Below are 17,858 nucleotides of genomic sequence, written 5' to 3'. Positions count from 1 at the left end.
AAACATTTTGTGTTCACATTGGTTTAAATTTCATTTGTGGATACAAAATGCTGCAAGTAAAAGGATCCAATGCTGGGTTTTGGTTTCGAGTGGACGCTTTTCCCTCGGCTCTGGGAGATAAGGTTTCTGAACTGGGAGTGCAGGTCTTTTGTAATCAATGTGTGAACCGTGCTGCTGACGATGTTGAGGTATGAATCGAAGCATACGGCTTTCCCCTGCACGGCCTCGTACCAATTGTGGTCCCATTAGATTTCTGAGTCATTAGGTTCAAGTGAGGATGATCAATCCTCAGACCATGGTGCAAACAGTGTTTAGATTCGGATCGAATCTAACAGCCTTCCCCTCCACAGCCTTGGCGTTGGTGTTATACATGGGGTTCTCAAAGGCAGCCTGACCGTTGTTGTTTTCGTGGACTGAGCAGCCTGTGTATTGTGTTTTTGGTGTGGTTCTGTGAAAGAAAAGGCAGTAAAGAAAGTATAAATAACACATTAGACTGATAAAATTGTTCTATTAATATTAGTTTAGCTGGGTAGCCAATGGACAATAGTGAATACAGTCTAGGGAGAAGAGGCATAGCAAACAAGCTTTAAGAGGGATTAGACAAACAGTTGTGCTTTTTTGAAAGCCTAGTGAGATTTCAATCAGCCCGTCCAAAACTAATTCCTTCAGCAAGCTTTTTTTTATGGATATTAACAGCAGAACAGAAGTTATTTGCATCTTATAACAATGTGAACACCAGTCAATTGCGCTAAGAATCTCTGAAAAAATCCAATTTAACACCTCCTAGACAAAATTGTTTTGCAGCACAATTTGCAATAGACAATGACTTGACTCTCTCTTAGCACCTCAACAACCAAACCACTGAGGCAAGTACTGTTTTCATCAATCAGACAGCTTCTTTAAATGTTAACAATGCCTTTCAACATTTTGTATGACAATAACAAAAAGCAGATGCAGAGATGGAAATGTATTATCTTCTCTTGGTGAAATGCAGGAGAAACACACTTACATGGGACAATCAGGCTTTCTTAGCACATACCTTTGTTTGTAAAGATAGAAGCCAAAGCCAGTGAATATTAGAGCAAAGAAAGGCACCAGAATAGCGATAGCCACTGAACTGCTGTTGGTACCAAGCTGAGGGGGTGACGAGTTCTTACTCTCTGACATATTCAGACCTGTGGCATACAAGGAAACACATTGTCACTGTCTACGCAATCACATTGGATGACATGATAATAGAAGGAGCTATTGTTTTAACATTATCAAAACCGATCTGAAAAAAACCTCTTTTTCAGTGTTGTTCCATATTTGAAATACAGTTTTCCCATTATAGGAGTACTTTATATTGTTAGTAGTAGTTGTAGTAGTAGTACTGCACAGTATGTGGGATATGTGTGACATGCATGCTGGTAAATGTCAAAGCCCAAACAAGACTGACATTTCTCGCCACAGCAGCTGCAAGTGAGAGCTTGTCAACAGTGGATGCTGGAGGATCATACATTTTTTTCTTCTTTGCATTTGCAGGATGTCCATGAACTTGCAATACACTGTAGTGACAAGCTGTCAGATCTTGTTGGATTTGTTTTTATACCCAGAATGTTCATGTGTACATGTGCCTGCCAATTTTGGCCTCTCTGGAGATCAGTTACTTATAACTTACAGCAAAGTGAGAGACTGCTCTCAGCTATTTAAAGGGGATGGAAGTCATCTTAGCGGGATGCAGGTTGACGGTTTTAAGACCTTGTAAGATGACTTCATGTCGGTAGAGCAGCTTTTGCTCTCGATTAGAAAGTATCCACTGTAAAGCTGACTCTGCATGAGCAGTAAGGTCACTGCTGCCAGCAAAGAGAAGCTCCCTGATCGCTCTCTGCATTAGTGAGGTTCTTACAAGCAGCTAATTAGATTTTTCAAATTATCATTTAAAATCAATATTGACTTATAATCAACACCATCATTATTTTGTGTGGTTAACTAAAGCTAAGAGAGAATTACCCAGTCTTTGCAGTCCAAACTGTCCATAGTCTTTTCCCTGAATGAAACCTTGGAATACATAACTAGAACCATCAGGCTCTGCTGATACCTGGAGAGAGAGGAGATAGTTAGTATTTGGTGGTTCAGGAGAAACAGCTTACAGTGCTTCCCTGGATCAAAAAGCTTAGGATAGAATCATTCCTATACAAATGCTTAAATTATGAATGATTAAATAATTCGCTTATAGCACTCAAGCAGCTCCCTTACAATGTACAGTGTACATTGAAATGATGGGAAAACATTTTCTCTGTATGAAAAACTTAATCTCCTCAGCGCTTGAGACAAACCACTGAAAACGAGCCAACAAGATGCAGCAGCAAAACTGTAGTCGCCTCCAACAACGATGTAACAAGTCACAGCTGCTCGTGACTGAGACAGAAAACGAGTGCGCACAGGGAAAGCACCTGTGGTTGAGGTCATCCCGGTCAAGCGGTTTGATAACACCTGCCCACGTAATGCTGCCCTTGTTTAGTCAATAACATTCAGTAAATAGGAAAGTTGTTTATTTCATTACTTTATATTCATGTAATATATATATATGTGAATGTCATTTAGAAGGTAATCTAAAGAAAGTGATGAAATTGACCTTAACAGACCAGAACCACCATAAGCGGTTTCAACTTTATTTTGTAATGATTATCTGAACAAATGAGATGACAAGAGCTACGTCAACAATATCAACCAGGGCGCAGTGAAATGTCTCCTACTGACTAACCTGTATTTGTTCATTAAAATGAACAGCACTGCAGTGAAATGCCTTTACACAAAGAGTTTCGTACACCAAAAATGATTGTCTTGTATTGTTTGATGAACTACAATAATATGCAGTTTTTTTGTGACATTTTGTGTAAACCCCTCTAAATTGTGTTGTTTCTGTATCCACTGAGCACTTACAAATCCATCCATGGTCCAGGAATCATCTATGATTTTGGCTGGAGAGATGGCTGAATCTTTAGGCTGGTTTCCCTGGTTCACATAGTTCACCTGGTACATCAGCAGTAACAGCCTGGCCTCAGAGGCCTTATAGACTCCTAGAGAGGACAAAACAAACAACTGGTTTATAATATAACAGGGTGAAACACATCAGTAGTATACTACTCCTTTAAGTGCAGAGCTTAGGTAAGCAAAACCTGACATTTTAATAAAAATCTTAAGAAAAAAAATCATTCAAGTTTTATGCATCTGGGCACTGACCTTTCGGTACCTGCAACAGTGCAGCTTTAGCTGTGATTCATCTAAAACTGCTCCTTTAAGCCAGAAGATGAATGTTAAAAGTCTGATAGCTGTGCGGTTTTGTAATATGGTGTTTGTGCTCCCTGCTACTCCAGGAACCAAATCTAGCTTCAACAGGATTTATGTTTTAATAGGGTCTTAACCCCCTGCTGATGCTGTTGTAGGACCCTGGGAGGTCGTGTGTAAGTAAGTGTATGTGTGTGTTTGGGGGGGAAATACAGTAGCAACATTAAAAAGAAGCATGGTAGCTCTAGGAAAGTAGTGAAATCCAGATATCATTAGAAAACAGCATGAGTAATTCAAAGAGTCTCAGTGAGTGTGCTGATGCTAGGAGCTCCCTTTTCCTCAGAATGGCTCCATGTTTATTCAGTGTGTTGCCAGTGGATCAATACAACACCATGATGCACTAGGGCTGTTGTGATGAAGGAATTTCCCCCGCAGTGATTTAGGGTGGCTGAATGGTGCGGTATACGGTTTTACCTTATTTTTTTGTAAATTACTTAATTTGTCCTGATTGTAGTGCTATATAAATGAGCTTTGATTGTTAGCTGCTCTTAGGTGTTGCCAAGGGTTATAACTTGCAGCTATGATAAAGATAATTACATGGAGACTCCTGAGCAGGTGATCACAGTTGCAGAGACACATGAGAAGGGAGCAGGTGAATATGCAGAGTCCCTGCTGAAATAACTAGCAGGTGAACATAGCTGCAGGGACAATCATTGTGTTCCCTTTCTGTGAAAAATAGCTTACATATTGTTGGTTTTTAAATGACAAAGATGATACAGTTTCAAACTGACAGGCCTACGTGAGCATTTTCTTGCTGTAAGTAGGAGCTCCTCAGTCCTTTACCACGAAGTTACCATTACTCCGGCTTTTGTTTTCGCTACTATGGTGACCCTAACTCCCCTCCACGTGTTTCACAATCACTAATATCTGCCTGAATTCCCACTGCACATCCCTGCTGGCTACAGCTGACAAGCCTCTGTAGCCAGGCGGCAGCTCTCGCTGCAGGGGCTGGTCAGCATGCACATCAGTGGCAACAGTCGCATAAAGTATTTGGAAAAAAACGTGAATGTTGCGATTGCGGCGATTGCTTGATATCCACCGTGGTATTGCAGTTATTGCAACAGCCCAGTGAAGTACTGCAACATACTTGAAATACAGTGTGAGCATGACATGTCCTTTCATGTATAATCACATATACTATACTAGATATACATCACGGAGGGTATAATTAATCCTATTTTGACATGCCTGATAGGAGCAGTTCCATGTTGCCGTTGCTAAGGGAAACGTTGACTCTCCCTGTTGTGGAGTTGAAGCTGGTTATGCTCAGTGTCATAGGCTGCTTCCTCCCACGGTAATTATAGGAACCTTTCCATATGTAGTTAGGAGCAAAGACATCATCTGGAACTACAGAACAGAACATATCGTTTGAATGAAACAGATAATAACTGAATAGACAATAACCAGATTACATTAGAATAGATTAGAATAGAACAGAACAGAAACTGATTGAACAGCATCAAATTGACTCAAACAGAACTAAACTATCAAAACTAAACATTTATATATATTGATTGAACACTTTGCCTACACCAGGTGATAATGTCCATGAACTGGCTCCAAATTAAAAAAGTGAGTAATTAGTGTTACATACAGTACATATATACTGTAAGATACACCGATTTTGAAGTTGTTGCATTTTCTGAACATCTCTGCCAATATGTGAACAGTAACAACCCTATATCTGTATGTACCAAGAAACAAGATTTAATTCCTGGCTTTAGGCAAGATTTTTAAGTAGTTTCAAGGGCTGCCTGGTGCTTTCATAGTTACAGGAACGTGTGCATACAGTAGCTATAGGAACTTGTGTCGTGCGATGAGAAGCAGATAGTTATTAAATTACGACAGAATACAGAACTGAACACACAGGCAGCACAGAAAAAAACAGAACATCACAGTAGCTAATTTATCTTTCTACATGTAGTGAGGAAAAATAAATTATTTACAAGGAGAGCAGTAAAGTACTATAAAATCGACAACAACACAAGAAGAACAACAGTCTGGATCAGAGCGAAGCAGAGTGGAAAGGAGCAGAGCAGGATTTATTAAACAGTGCAGCAGACAAGACCAAACTAGACTGGACCAAAATAGATCCGATAAGAAAAGTAACGAGTAGACAAGGAATGACAGGACTGTACTAGCCTGTAATAGAAAAGACTGTAATAGAACTGACCATTTAGTTTGGGGCTGGGAGTTCCTGTTGCTGGTTTCACAGGTTTCTTCTTCTCTCCAGCTACACACACAAGACAGACAGAGACAGTGAAAGATAATGTCCTTTTAAAACACATAAGCAGAGCTGTAGGGACAGGGACGATGTCTGAAATGTCTCAGTTTGCTTGTTGTTTTACTTACAAGACCGTCAGCTGATATCCTGAGAAACTAGGTTTTTGCAGGGGAGAGTGCACTTAAGATTAACAAATTACCAAATTTGAATGCAGCGCTTGCTGCTATTAGTCACAAATGAGCATAATGAGAAAGAGGTGTGCTGAAAAGGGTCACCCAAAAATAAACCTCTTTAATGGTGATTATTTGGCAGAGCAATGCAAATAGAGTTCATGACCGATAATTGTAGCGCATATTAAATCTTGTTAAAAGTGGCCTTAAGGCACTTTGAGTTTGACCATTCAGAGCAGCTTCTATCATCACTTCAAGATGCAGCCATTGTTGCCAACAAATAAAGGCAAGCAAGGGAGGGGGTATTTGTCCTAGAATCTCAAATTGGATCAGAGAATCCTCCAATTTCAAAGGCTACCTCGGGGCAAAAGGGTACCAGGCTTGGTGTAATGATTTCAAAGTTGAAGTTTGCAGTTTTTCCTTGGATTACCGGTGGATTCACAACTTTATTTTTTAACATTTCTTGTTGAATAAGACAAAACCTTAACAGAACAATAAACAACTTGGTATAACATACACGTCTTAGGAAATCTTACATCTTGTGATTCACAATAGTATTGAAGGAAGTTTCTGTGATACAATCAAAGGCTGCAGAGCAGCTACAAAATGGAACTTATATGAATATGTTTGTTTTTGTCGGCAACTATTTCCAAGGCCAGGAAGGCACTTTCAGTCTCAACATGGGCAATAAGTCCTTAAAGACAACAAAACAGCAGATGGCGAATCATCATCCCACTTCTTATGTATGATACAAAAGGTATTGTTCCAGATGCAACCTAGTTTTAGAATATTTAAGCTTCATTTCACTGAAGCTGGTGTTTTATGTATGGGAACCCATACAGTATACATACTGTATACATTTAGGTAACTTGGCGATCATACTGAATCTCCAGTGATCTCATATTCATGCTCTTAATTACACTGTTGACAATATGTTTAACTTATAAATTTGTTATTCCCACCAGGTAACACACTCAGTCCGTCACTGTTAGCTCCTTGTATGCAGTAAAGTTAGTGGGGGAAGAAAAATTGAGTCATGAGACGTGATGAATTCATAACTTCACCCGTAAGGACCTGGCCAGCCTCATCTAATGAAGGATGAAACGCTATGGGATGTTGTATTATCTTTTATTATCAGTGCTGCCAGACCAGCGACCAGCCCATCAGGACATCTCACCCTACTCCAGATGGCCATCTTGCCCTGGTATGCGTGCTGACAAAGTGTCCTTGAGCAAGACACACTCAACACACTTACATGTTCACTCATACTTCATTTGTCTGGACAAGAAATTCAATCAAATGGACCAGATAGATAAAAATCTAAAAATTCAAACATAGAAAAGGAATTTTCTTTACCCCGACATATTGGCATCTTTCCTGTCCAAGTGCCGTCACTTTTGCAGACTCTGTGTTCAGAGCCCCCTGCCAGGAAGTAGCCATGCTGACAGCTGTACACCAAGGTGTAGCCAAAACCAGGCAGATCCATTCCCACCACGTCCACATGGAGCGGGCTCTCTGGCTGCTTACAAGCATGGGCTGGAGGGTGGAGAAGGAATTTGTGCATTGGAGTCTGACAGACGGAGGATGGATGGGCGATAAGTGTACAGGGTTATGGGAGGTATGTTTCTTACGTATGCACTCAGGTTGCGCGCCGCTCCATGTCAGATCGGGCTGACAGGTTCTAGAGGAAGAGCCCTGAATCAAATGACCTGGCTGGCACTGAAATGACACCACGCTCCCCACCTATGGAGAGCGAGAGAAAAGCACATACACACGCACACACAAGACAAAGACAAACAGAGTTGAAACAATACCTTCAGAGTAAAGAGATACAACATAGACGTCATTTGTTTAGTTTACTTGAGGGGCCAGTTATTATAGCAGATAATACAATAAGATGTTCATTCAAAATTACAAAACATCTGTTTATTAATTTAGAGCATTTGATTACTGTGCAATGACTATGCAATTCCAAATGCATATAACACTACACATGAACTATCTAATTTTGTTTTCTTGAAAATATCAGCAAAGCATAGAAAAGCTGATGGTGGTTTTTCTAAATCAAACCTTCTCATCATGTTTACAGAGCACTCATGACATACAGTAATTAAAATGAATGAGTAGTTGTAGCTGTTATCATTACTCATGTCTAAACTGTCCATAAAGAAGTCCCTATCTGAAGCCTGTAACGCTGTAAGAAATAAGTAATAAAATCACATTTCACGGTCTGTCTACAAATGCATTCAGCTAAAGGTAACATGAGACTTCAGAAGTTTGAGCTCAATGAATCGAGTGGTCATCTTCCAATATAACAGTCATTTTAGAGAAAATGCCTTTTTGTTTTTCCAAGTACAGTATTTCCTTGCTGAGCCAAAGTGGCGGGGCACTTCCTGGTAGTTGCACGTAGGTTTGTTGCCAGGACACAACACCGGACAGCACCAGACCTACACATAACCACTGGGTGGCGATGCCCTTTTGATTTGACCAACTCAGGGAGCTGGAGCCTCATAAAAGCTTTGGCTGGACTGTGAATTTTGTCTCCTCTCATTTATAGTAAAGTAAAAGAAGGAAGGCACAAGATTAAAGATTACAGTGACCAATAACAAGATATCAATGTTGAAAATTATGAAAAATATATAACTTTTTTCCAGATTTCAGTGTCAAAAGAGCCACAACAACAGCCTTTGTATTAGTTAGTAAGTTAACCACTTGGATAGGAGGGTAGACATAGAGGTAAGTTTGTCAGTACAGATATTTTTTACCTTGAAACCGTAGGTCCGGTTTAAGGAGCCATAGCGTGGCGTTCCTGGATTATCACAGCTTGTCTTGGTCGGTTCTGAAAGGAACAGCACAAGCTTGTAAGTAATTACGCACAAAATCTGAAAGAAAGATAAATTAGCAGTAGCATAATATGTCCTCTCTCAACTCTCCTTTCCAGTCCTCTGTTGTCATGGTAACAGCAGGGTATATATCCCAGCAGGACAGCAGGGGGCAGTAGTGCTTTGTCAGAAAACGAAGCAGAGCCAGCTTCGAGAGTGTGTGTGTGTGTGTGTGTGTGTGTGTGTGTGGCAGGAACATCAGCATGTACAGCACATCCTGACGCAGAGCTCGATTCAATACAGCTTCCGAAATGACAGATTCACTCTCCACTTCTCTCTCTCTCCCCGTCTACCGCTCTCCTTCTCCCTTCATGTACCTTTCTAACTGCCTCCTCTCTCTCTCTCCCATCTCCCTCTCCTTCTCTAACTGCTCTCTTCCTCTTTCTTTCTGTCTTTCCATGTCACTGTATCTCTCTCTCTCTCTCTTTCTCTCTCTGCCCCCCCCCCCTCGTCTGTCTTATTTAAAGAGCAGGCTGCTTCAACTCAAAACTCATTCTGTTTCAGTCACATAGTAATACACATCACACACTAACATACAGCTGCAATCACACACTAATAAATCAACCAAGCACACACGCATGCACACACAAAGCCCAACGCTCACCATTGCATTCTCGCCTCACTTTTTTATGTCTGTGCGTAGTGCACGCTTGTGAATGTGTCGCAGTTTGAGAAAAAAAACCATCATGATATGGACTAAGAGATTTCCCCGTACTTTCTGTATCCTGTAACTACTTCTTATTCAGCAGTTACAGTCTTTACATCAATGAAGTAACACTTGAGAGAAAGCCCTCTATTTTTAGAATTGTCTGCTTCATAAGGAACATTCGACTTTATAGCAGCTCTAAAGTACTACATGCTTGCCTTATCTAGTGCTATGGAGGAACAAAAAGTCAAATGTCTGTTTGAATTACAATAGCTCTCATTTATTACAATTCATCGCCATACTTGATGTTTAAGCACCTGCTCTGAATCAGACATGTGAAGTGGTGCTCTAAACATCACATGTGGTGCTGAATTGACCCAATGGGACCATTTGTAATGTGTGCTGAATATCCCTTCTCATTTTCTTCTTAATCCCCGGATAGCAGCAGCTTGTTTGAAGTTGGATGTGAATACCCATTTCTGGAAGCCTTTTACTAAATACTGTAAATTACAGCATGTAGTAATGTTGTTGTATTGATGAGAAAGCACTCTCTGTAATGTCTGAAAAGGACTTCCTCTATAAGATCTCTACTTTGTGGACCAGAATTTTTGGATATAACTCAGTGAATGTTAACAGTTTTTGAAATAGGACTTTTGGCTAAATGTGACACAGATAGTATGATATAGTATAACGTACTATAACATAGGAAAGCATTGTGTAGCATAGTGCTTCATAGATAGATAGATAGGATTCTAGATAGATAGATAGTATAGTACAATATAGTATACAGTAATACAGTCTATGAACAACTTTTCTGATGATCATCTGTAAAATCTAGATTTAAGATGGACATTCAGTAGTTAAATGACGATACAAAAGATATCAGATAACCCTCACTGTTCACTGAATAAACAACATCTCAGCTGCCGGATCTAGTTGGTATTCCCGCGTTTAATGGATATGTGACCAGAGATTCACACCGGCAGCCCAAGCGTGTCTCTGTCCTCTGCCAAGCTATTTTCACACACCTGGTCTATTTTTGTTGGAGCAGTTCATGTATCTGAAGTGTGAAACTCACACATGAACATATATAAATGTCTTTATATACTGGTAATTAATTAATTCACGTTTCTAGATATTAGTATTAGTATTCACTGTGCAACCATTTAGCAAAACTGACACTTGTCCTCTACAATCTGTGAAACAGGAGAAGGAATACTACTTTTAACCTTCTGCTAACACTATTCAGGGAATACAGATACCAAATATGTCTGAAATGAAAAAAACAACAACATCCAAATGGCAACAGTTTATGTGGAATATCTTTTTAAATGTTTAATTTCTGATTGAATCCTAATCACTTTTAGTTTAAGCTAAAGCTAATGACGTGCAAGGTTATAATATTCACTTACACCTTCTTAGTTAGAATAATTACTGTATGTAAAATGCAGGACATCTACGATATTGATTCTATCTAACAGTGAAAACAGCAGCAGTTTTATAAGGAAGAGCTGCCAATTTGGAAACATCAGTTGAATCCTTTAAGGCTTGTCCTCCTAAGGCTCCCTTTTCATTTACAAGATTGTCTCAGATGAGGCTCCAGTCACTATTCATTATTACTCAGATAAGTCTTTGTAACTTTAACTTTGACAGAACAGTAGCTGCTCTGCACAGCAAACCCATAAGTAAACTGAAATGTGGCTGTCAACTCCATAACGATGGGTCATTAATTGCCATGATCATTAGGCAGGAGAATATCAGACACCAGTCCAGGCTCCCCGGTGAGACACAAACCAGTCATAATAAACTGGCTGGCTAGCATAAACTAAATAATGCGTTTCATAAGTTAAAAACCCACACAGATAGTCAGTCAGGGAAATAAACACAATAACAACACACAAAAATAATATTAATCAAAAGAAAATGTGTACAGCAATGGGAAAACATTAAAAACAAGACTGTAATATTGTGCTTTGATGTGTTAAAAAAGAAGAAGATACTAAGGAGATACATATGTTACCTCTGGTGAAATAGCATTCAAAAGTCTGGGGGCTCTAGTGGGCTAACCATCACCACCTTTTAATTTTTACCCAGTCTTTGAAGTGGGCGAGACACCGCTGCCTGAGGATACCAGGCGGTGCTCCAAATCATGTGGGGATAAATGATTTAGGACATAGTCAGGAACTATTAAAAAAGTAATCTGTACAATCTCACATCAACGTTTGGTGGGGGTTAAAAGTATTGGCACTGTATTTTGAACATATTGGAGACTTGGTTAAATACTAAGAAACCTCCTTAACTTGTGAATTTACTCAGAAATATAGAGCCAACAAGTCAAGTATGAAATGTCGGGATTCAAAAAGGGGTTTGTAGAAAAATATGCTCATATTTCAAACTAAGGTATTGAAAAAAAGATGGTTTGGGTATCTGTACCGAACTGAGGTACTGTATTGGCATGACTGAAAAATTTCAAATGATGCCCAGCTCTACCAACACCCAAGGTCATTCCCAACATCAGTTCTTGCAGCTGGGATTGATTGATCACATGATCGCGAAAAATCAGGGAAAACTAGAACTATTATCACATAATAGCAAAAAAGTGCACATAAGAAACCAATATGCATTGTTTGAATGATTTTTTAGGCCTTTACATGAATAAAATAATATATTATGATCAGGTTTTCCAGCTGACTAAAACTAATTGACCAACCGTGGTCAACGGAATCAAAAGAAGCACTCCTAGAATTATTTGGATAATATTTTTCATTTGTGTGATGGCCTCCCTGTTTTGTGTGGTGGTCAAGTGAACATAAATGATCAAACTTACCAATACAGCGTGGCTGCGTGCCGCTCCAGGTACCATCACTTTCACAAAGCCTGGTTGCTGTGCCAACCAAAATAAGGGGTGAAGCACAACTGAAGGACACTTCTGATTGGTAGATGAAACTTCGTCCCTCTCTGAAACCACCGACTGGAGTGCCTGGGTCACCACAAAACTTGGCTGCACACACACATAAACACACACACACACATGATCCCATTTCAGCATGTGGTGCTAACATTGCTCACAAGCACTTACCTTTTGGGCAGCTCAAGGACAAATGCAGATTTTGCTTCAACTTGTAACTAATGGTTGGTAAAGAACAATAGCAGATAATGTGTGTGCTCGTGCTCAGCAATTCACCTTTGCAAATGAATGTGTGGTATAATGTGTGCTTATCTGTATGCATGCATATGACTGTGTCTATATGTGTGTGTGTGTGTTCTTACGTAAGCACTGTGGAAGCATGCCGTTCCAGGTGCCATTGGCCACACAGGTTAGGACAGCTGGGAACGAGAGCTCATATCCAGGTGAGCAGCTGTAGCTCACACTGCTGCCCCATTCAAAGTCACTGCCCTGCAGTACCCCGTTGCTGATGGCAGGGGGAGCTGGGCAGGTCACCGCTACAAGAGAGTGAGCAAGATGAAGGGGAAAGACAGACAGAAAATATTTAAATTTGCTATTTTTAGGAGACACTCTTTTCCACAATCTACATTTTTCATTTTGTTTATATTTCCTGATTTGCCTCACAGGGTGAGGTTGGCAGAACTTGCTGTGTTAGTCTTTACATAATCAGGGTTACACAAGAGTTTAAAATGAATTTACAGTCCACTTGTGAATACAGCAGTTGTACATGTGGGACTTTCTATGCCATTAACAATCAAGTACATTCAATAAACAAGTTACCTGTACATATGGGCATATTCCCACTCCATGTCCCATTTTGGGTGCATGTCCTCACAGGCGATCCATCCTCCTCCATTCTGTATCCTGGCTGGCACTGGAAGGAAACGTTCTGACCAATCGTGAAGTCTTCTCCGTAGCGAAGGCCGTTAGCTGGCACACCCGGATCCCCGCAGTTTATCACTATGGAGATTAACAAGTAGGGTTGAAGTGGAAGAGATGGGCCGAAAATTAAGATTACTTTACAGGTCATGCTATGGCATGAGATAATTGGAATTCTAACTTGCTTATTACTCCAGGTCATATGCTCTTTTATGTAGGTAATTCAAATGATAAGGACAGATAAAGAGCAAAGAGAGCAAGAGATAAAGAAAGACAGAGGCACAGTGGGAGTGAATGAGGTAAAGAAATGGACTGACAGAGCAGTAGTGAAGGAGAATAAGTACTGCTGGGGACACTGAGGGGAAAGAAGTAGTTGGATCTGTCAGTTGTTTCGTTTTTGCAGGTCTTTTTTCTGTTTTTCAAAACTGTCTAGGTCTAACAAGGCCCCTCTGATAAATATATACCAGAATTGCAAAGTTCATGAGTAATAATATCGAATAATTAGTACAATTTTTACTACCCCTTTCATTGGGCCCAAGGACCATTTACACATGGGGAGACAGACAAAACAAATATACAAGAACAGAAAATATGTTGGTTATGCAATGTTTGCTGGCGATGACAGAATTAACTAAAGACTATAGGCCTTGGTGAACAGTGAAGTGTCCAAAGATGCGGCGTTGCTGCTACACTGAAGGCTCTGCCTGAGCAGGTCTGCGTCTGAGGACTGCAGATTCTGGGATGGGTTATTGGGCTGGAGGAGGTCTGGTAGGTACTCTGGGGTAAGGGCATGGAGGGATTTAAAGGTGAGGGGGAGGATTTTGTATGAGATAAGGGTCTTGCTGAGAGCCAGCGAAAGTGGAAGGGGCTGTAGGTGATGTGCTGCCAGGCCCAGGGCTTTGCTGGGTGCCTTGGACAGGACTCCATTGATATAATCCAGACAGGAAGTGATGAAGACGTGGATGAGGGTCTGAGACTGATGTTTTTAAGATGGTAGAAGTCTTAAAACTGTCAGATTTTGTATTAGGAATCCTGTCTTAAAAAGTTACTGTAATCCAAGAGGTGACTTAACTAGAACGGTATATGTATCTATTTTAACTTTACTTGTTTATTCATTTGCGTTATTTCAAGTTGTGGAGATCACAGCAAATGGTGAACCAGCGATCAGACTGTATGATCGCTTCAGGTTCTCTGATGGGCTTCATCTCTCATGAATGAAACAACAATGATATTAAAAATGGTTACGGCTGTCTTGGGACTCTTTTAAGGAGCATTAGGATTCCCTTGACTGCACTTATAAAGCACTGCCCTTCATAGTCTAATAGGCAGTTTAAATACTTTTAAACCCAGATACCGTCATGCCTGTTAATAGATGTAGTGTAATCTACTGTAAAAGCTATTTCCTTTAAGTCAGGAGATTCTTATAAACTTTTTTCTTTCCTAGACTCCATGTTGAAGAAATGTGGTTTCTCAGCATTTCTATCTCTTTGTTCGTTACTGCTGGATATTTCAAAGCTTATTTCTTTGCAAAGTGCATTAAAGTCAGGAATGTCACGGAAAATTGGAAAACATTAATATACTGCTAGCTCTCTCTTTGTGTGGGGTCCTGGGCTATGTGAGTTTCACCTTGGAACATGATGTAGAAATGTGTTTAACGAGGTATTTTGTTTCGCGAGTATACTGCATGCTAATTGTCAGTGTTATGTGCCACTTGTAGAGGTTGCATTTGTCTTTACATGCAGATTTTGTAGTCTGTGTAACATGCAGCACTGATTAACACTTGTTCAACCATAGCTTCAGTCACATTTCATATGGGAGCAGAATGTTATATTTTATGGTTATTTACTCTCAGAGTTCAAAAAGCAAATTATCTAAAGTAAACAACAATCAAGGTTATTCATGTCACCCTATAAAGTCTGCAGCAGGAGCACGAAGACTTGAGGCTGATTTCATTACTCAGACCCTATACTGTCACAGAATAATTTAAAACCGGGCATAAAATAAGGTTGCAAAAGGCTGGAAAGGAAACCTTATAATCACACATCAGGAGTTTGGTGATGTTTATGGGTTGCAGACTTGACGTCATTGCAAGGCAAGGATTTAATGCTCTGATTACATATAATAAGTAAAACATAAAGCTGACAGTCCGCTCTTTAGCCTCCAAGCCACCTTATGCCTGAGTTCAGACTGAAAATAATATAGTTCAACAAAAAATGCATTACAGAGCGCTGTATCCACTTTATTTATGAAGCATCAAATATTGATAAAGTATTGACAAACTGATCTATCAGTCTATCCCTCAGTGTACAACAGGTAACTTACTGGTACAGTTGGGCTGTGCTCCTGACCAGGTCCCATTGGCCTGACACAGCCTTGTGGTGGCGCCGGTGAGCAGATATCCATCCATGCAAGAGTAGATGACAGAGTGAGAAAACGTTGTTCCATCCAAACGAAATACCCTGCCATTACTGGGAGTGCCAGGGTTACCACACTGGACAGCTGGGGGAAAAATGAGAGAATGAGAGAGAGAAAGCCTTGTGCATCTCAATGAGTTTCAGCTCTATGACTCTGGTCATTTAAGGGGACTGTGTAGTGCATGGGTGGAACTCTAACTGAATCAGTGTCAAGGTGCTTGGTTCTAATAAGTTGAGATTAAGTCAAAGTATCCTCCTACGTTTACAGAAGGGTTGTGTGCCAGACCAGGTCCCATTAGGGAAGCACATCCTCTCTGAAGACCCAATCAGATCATAGCCCTCCGAGCAGCTGAAGTGAACCTTGGAACGGATCCTGAAGTCCGTTTGTTCCCTCGAACCATGGGAGGGAATGCCAGGATCGCCACAGGAACCAGCTGTGTCGCCTACAGAGAGAGAAACAAGGAGACGGAGTGAGGTCCTCGATTTCAAAACTAGAATACTTCAATCACCACAAAAAAGCTGCAAAGACAGAATGTACTTTAAACCTTCAAATGAGTTTTAATTGATGAAATTTAAAATCCAAGTAGAGAGCAGAGGGCAATAATTGTAATTTATCTCTTGTATAGATAAGTTACTGAGGCAGCATTGTGAAGCATACTCAGCAGTGTGAGGTGAATATTTTTTTTTTTTTAATACGAATCACATTCTGAGGGTACTGAAGTATGAAATAACTGCTTACAAATAGTAGTGGACTGCACAAATATGTTGGTGACAAGGGGCATATGTTTTGCCTTAAGAGTGTATGTATATGTGTGTGTGTGTACGTGTGCTGATGGGTGGGTGGGTGGCAGTGTGTGAATGTGATCCTCGCTCTGTCCTTGTAGAGGCCGCCTGGTCAGCAAATTCTGCTTGACAGACAGAGCACGCTCCTGGGAACACACACACACTTTGTCACCCACACGTACATGCCAAGACACACATATTGTTACCCAAACAATTCTGCAACCATCACTATTTTGCTAATAGTCCAAAATTTGCATTGGCTTATGTATCGATATAATGAACACTAATAACAGAACACACAATGAGTATTGTACCGTCTACTGTAATTAGAAATGTACTCAAACCATTCATATTATTATTAATTCAAGGCATGCAAGAAATACTTTGTGTGATAAACAACCATCTTAATCATTACCCAAATGTGTCTGCAATGTTTTGTGGTATTTTTGACAAATAACCTAATTTCACATCAGCTCTGCAAATATCTAGAGGCCTGCTGCTAAAATGAACTTACACATAACCAGACACAACATATAATGATATAACATCTTTTGTAATGCCTCAGGATTTGAGACTGTGTTCTCTCAGATGTTAATAAATAAACTTTTGCTGCAATGTGTCATTGTTATTTGTTTTCAACAGCTCTGAAATGTGAGGAAATGGTCTATAACAAGATGAATGATTTGTCTTTCTGAATATTGGGAACAGATCAAAAACCAGTCAGGGCACAAACACAAACACAGACACTACAATATCTACTCAACTCCCATCGGATGCTCTCTCTCTCTCTCTCTCTCTCTCTCTCTCTCACACACACACACACACACACACGCTCACACACACACACGCACACACACACACACACAGCTCCAAAGTCACCATGTAGCCTCAGGTGTATCTGGTCTCAACAGGGAGCACAACCAATCTACCTGATGTCACTGCGCAAGTGTGTGTGTGTGTGTGTGTGTGTGTGTGTGTGTGTGTGTGTGTGTAAGTTTGTGGGACAGAGTGTTGTGCAAACTAATCTCTGTCGTTTCCCTCAGGTGACTTTGGAACAACCACTAATCGGTCACACACACATTCATCTGCCCACACACACACACACGAACATCTATCCAATAGAAAGATTTTGGCTGTGCTCTGGCTTGGGTAAATTCACGGGTTACTGAGCTGAAGCTCCTTTGCCCAGGTTTACAGAAGTTCTCATAAACCTGGACGAGAAAAACTACAAGGCTATAACATTGTCGCTTGTCTGATCCGGGGACTTTCTGTAGGCGGTCGTGCAGGGAAGGCTGGTGGGAACATGATGTAGTCTTTTAAAAAATATGCTTTTCAAGCAGAGGTCACTTAGCCAGCCGTAACCAAAGAAAAAAGGAAGAATTTGACATTTTGGGAAATTTACTTACTCATCTTTTGAAATAGCACCTTAAAAGGTCATTAATTAGGATGTTATGTCTAGTTGGACACCAGGAAGTCACTTTACTTTACCAATACATACTCCTGCATATAAGCCCCTAGTAAAAAGACATCTTTTTATTTGTATAGTTTGGGTTTTGCACAGATGAAACAAATGACTGAAAGTG

General features: G+C 40.3%; 1 protein-coding gene across 1 annotated transcript in view; it reads right to left on the bottom strand.

Moving 5' to 3' along the window:
- Nucleotides 1–288: 288 nt before the first annotated feature.
- The window catches only part of csmd3b (CUB and Sushi multiple domains 3b), a 322,370-nt gene continuing 304,800 nt past the window's right edge, over nucleotides 289–17,858 (bottom strand). Inside the window, exons 59-72 of the mRNA XM_070847130.1 lie at nucleotides 15,753–15,935; nucleotides 15,401–15,577; nucleotides 12,980–13,159; nucleotides 12,523–12,696; nucleotides 12,080–12,253; nucleotides 8,490–8,563; nucleotides 7,356–7,467; nucleotides 7,081–7,260; nucleotides 5,504–5,563; nucleotides 4,519–4,677; nucleotides 2,926–3,062; nucleotides 1,993–2,080; nucleotides 1,040–1,175; nucleotides 289–448 (exon numbers count right to left, since the gene is read on the bottom strand). Of these exons, the coding sequence (XP_070703231.1) occupies nucleotides 289–448; nucleotides 1,040–1,175; nucleotides 1,993–2,080; nucleotides 2,926–3,062; nucleotides 4,519–4,677; nucleotides 5,504–5,563; nucleotides 7,081–7,260; nucleotides 7,356–7,467; nucleotides 8,490–8,563; nucleotides 12,080–12,253; nucleotides 12,523–12,696; nucleotides 12,980–13,159; nucleotides 15,401–15,577; nucleotides 15,753–15,935 (1,994 nt within the window). The remainder of the gene's footprint in view (nucleotides 449–1,039; nucleotides 1,176–1,992; nucleotides 2,081–2,925; nucleotides 3,063–4,518; nucleotides 4,678–5,503; nucleotides 5,564–7,080; nucleotides 7,261–7,355; nucleotides 7,468–8,489; nucleotides 8,564–12,079; nucleotides 12,254–12,522; nucleotides 12,697–12,979; nucleotides 13,160–15,400; nucleotides 15,578–15,752; nucleotides 15,936–17,858) is intronic.

The sequence above is a fragment of the Pempheris klunzingeri genome, chromosome 16, assembly GCF_042242105.1.
Source record: "Pempheris klunzingeri isolate RE-2024b chromosome 16, fPemKlu1.hap1, whole genome shotgun sequence".
NCBI classification, from domain to species: Eukaryota; Metazoa; Chordata; class Actinopteri; order Acropomatiformes; family Pempheridae; genus Pempheris; species Pempheris klunzingeri.
The sequence above is the reverse complement of the archived record's forward strand: the minus strand, read 5'-3'. Positions and strand labels throughout refer to the sequence as shown.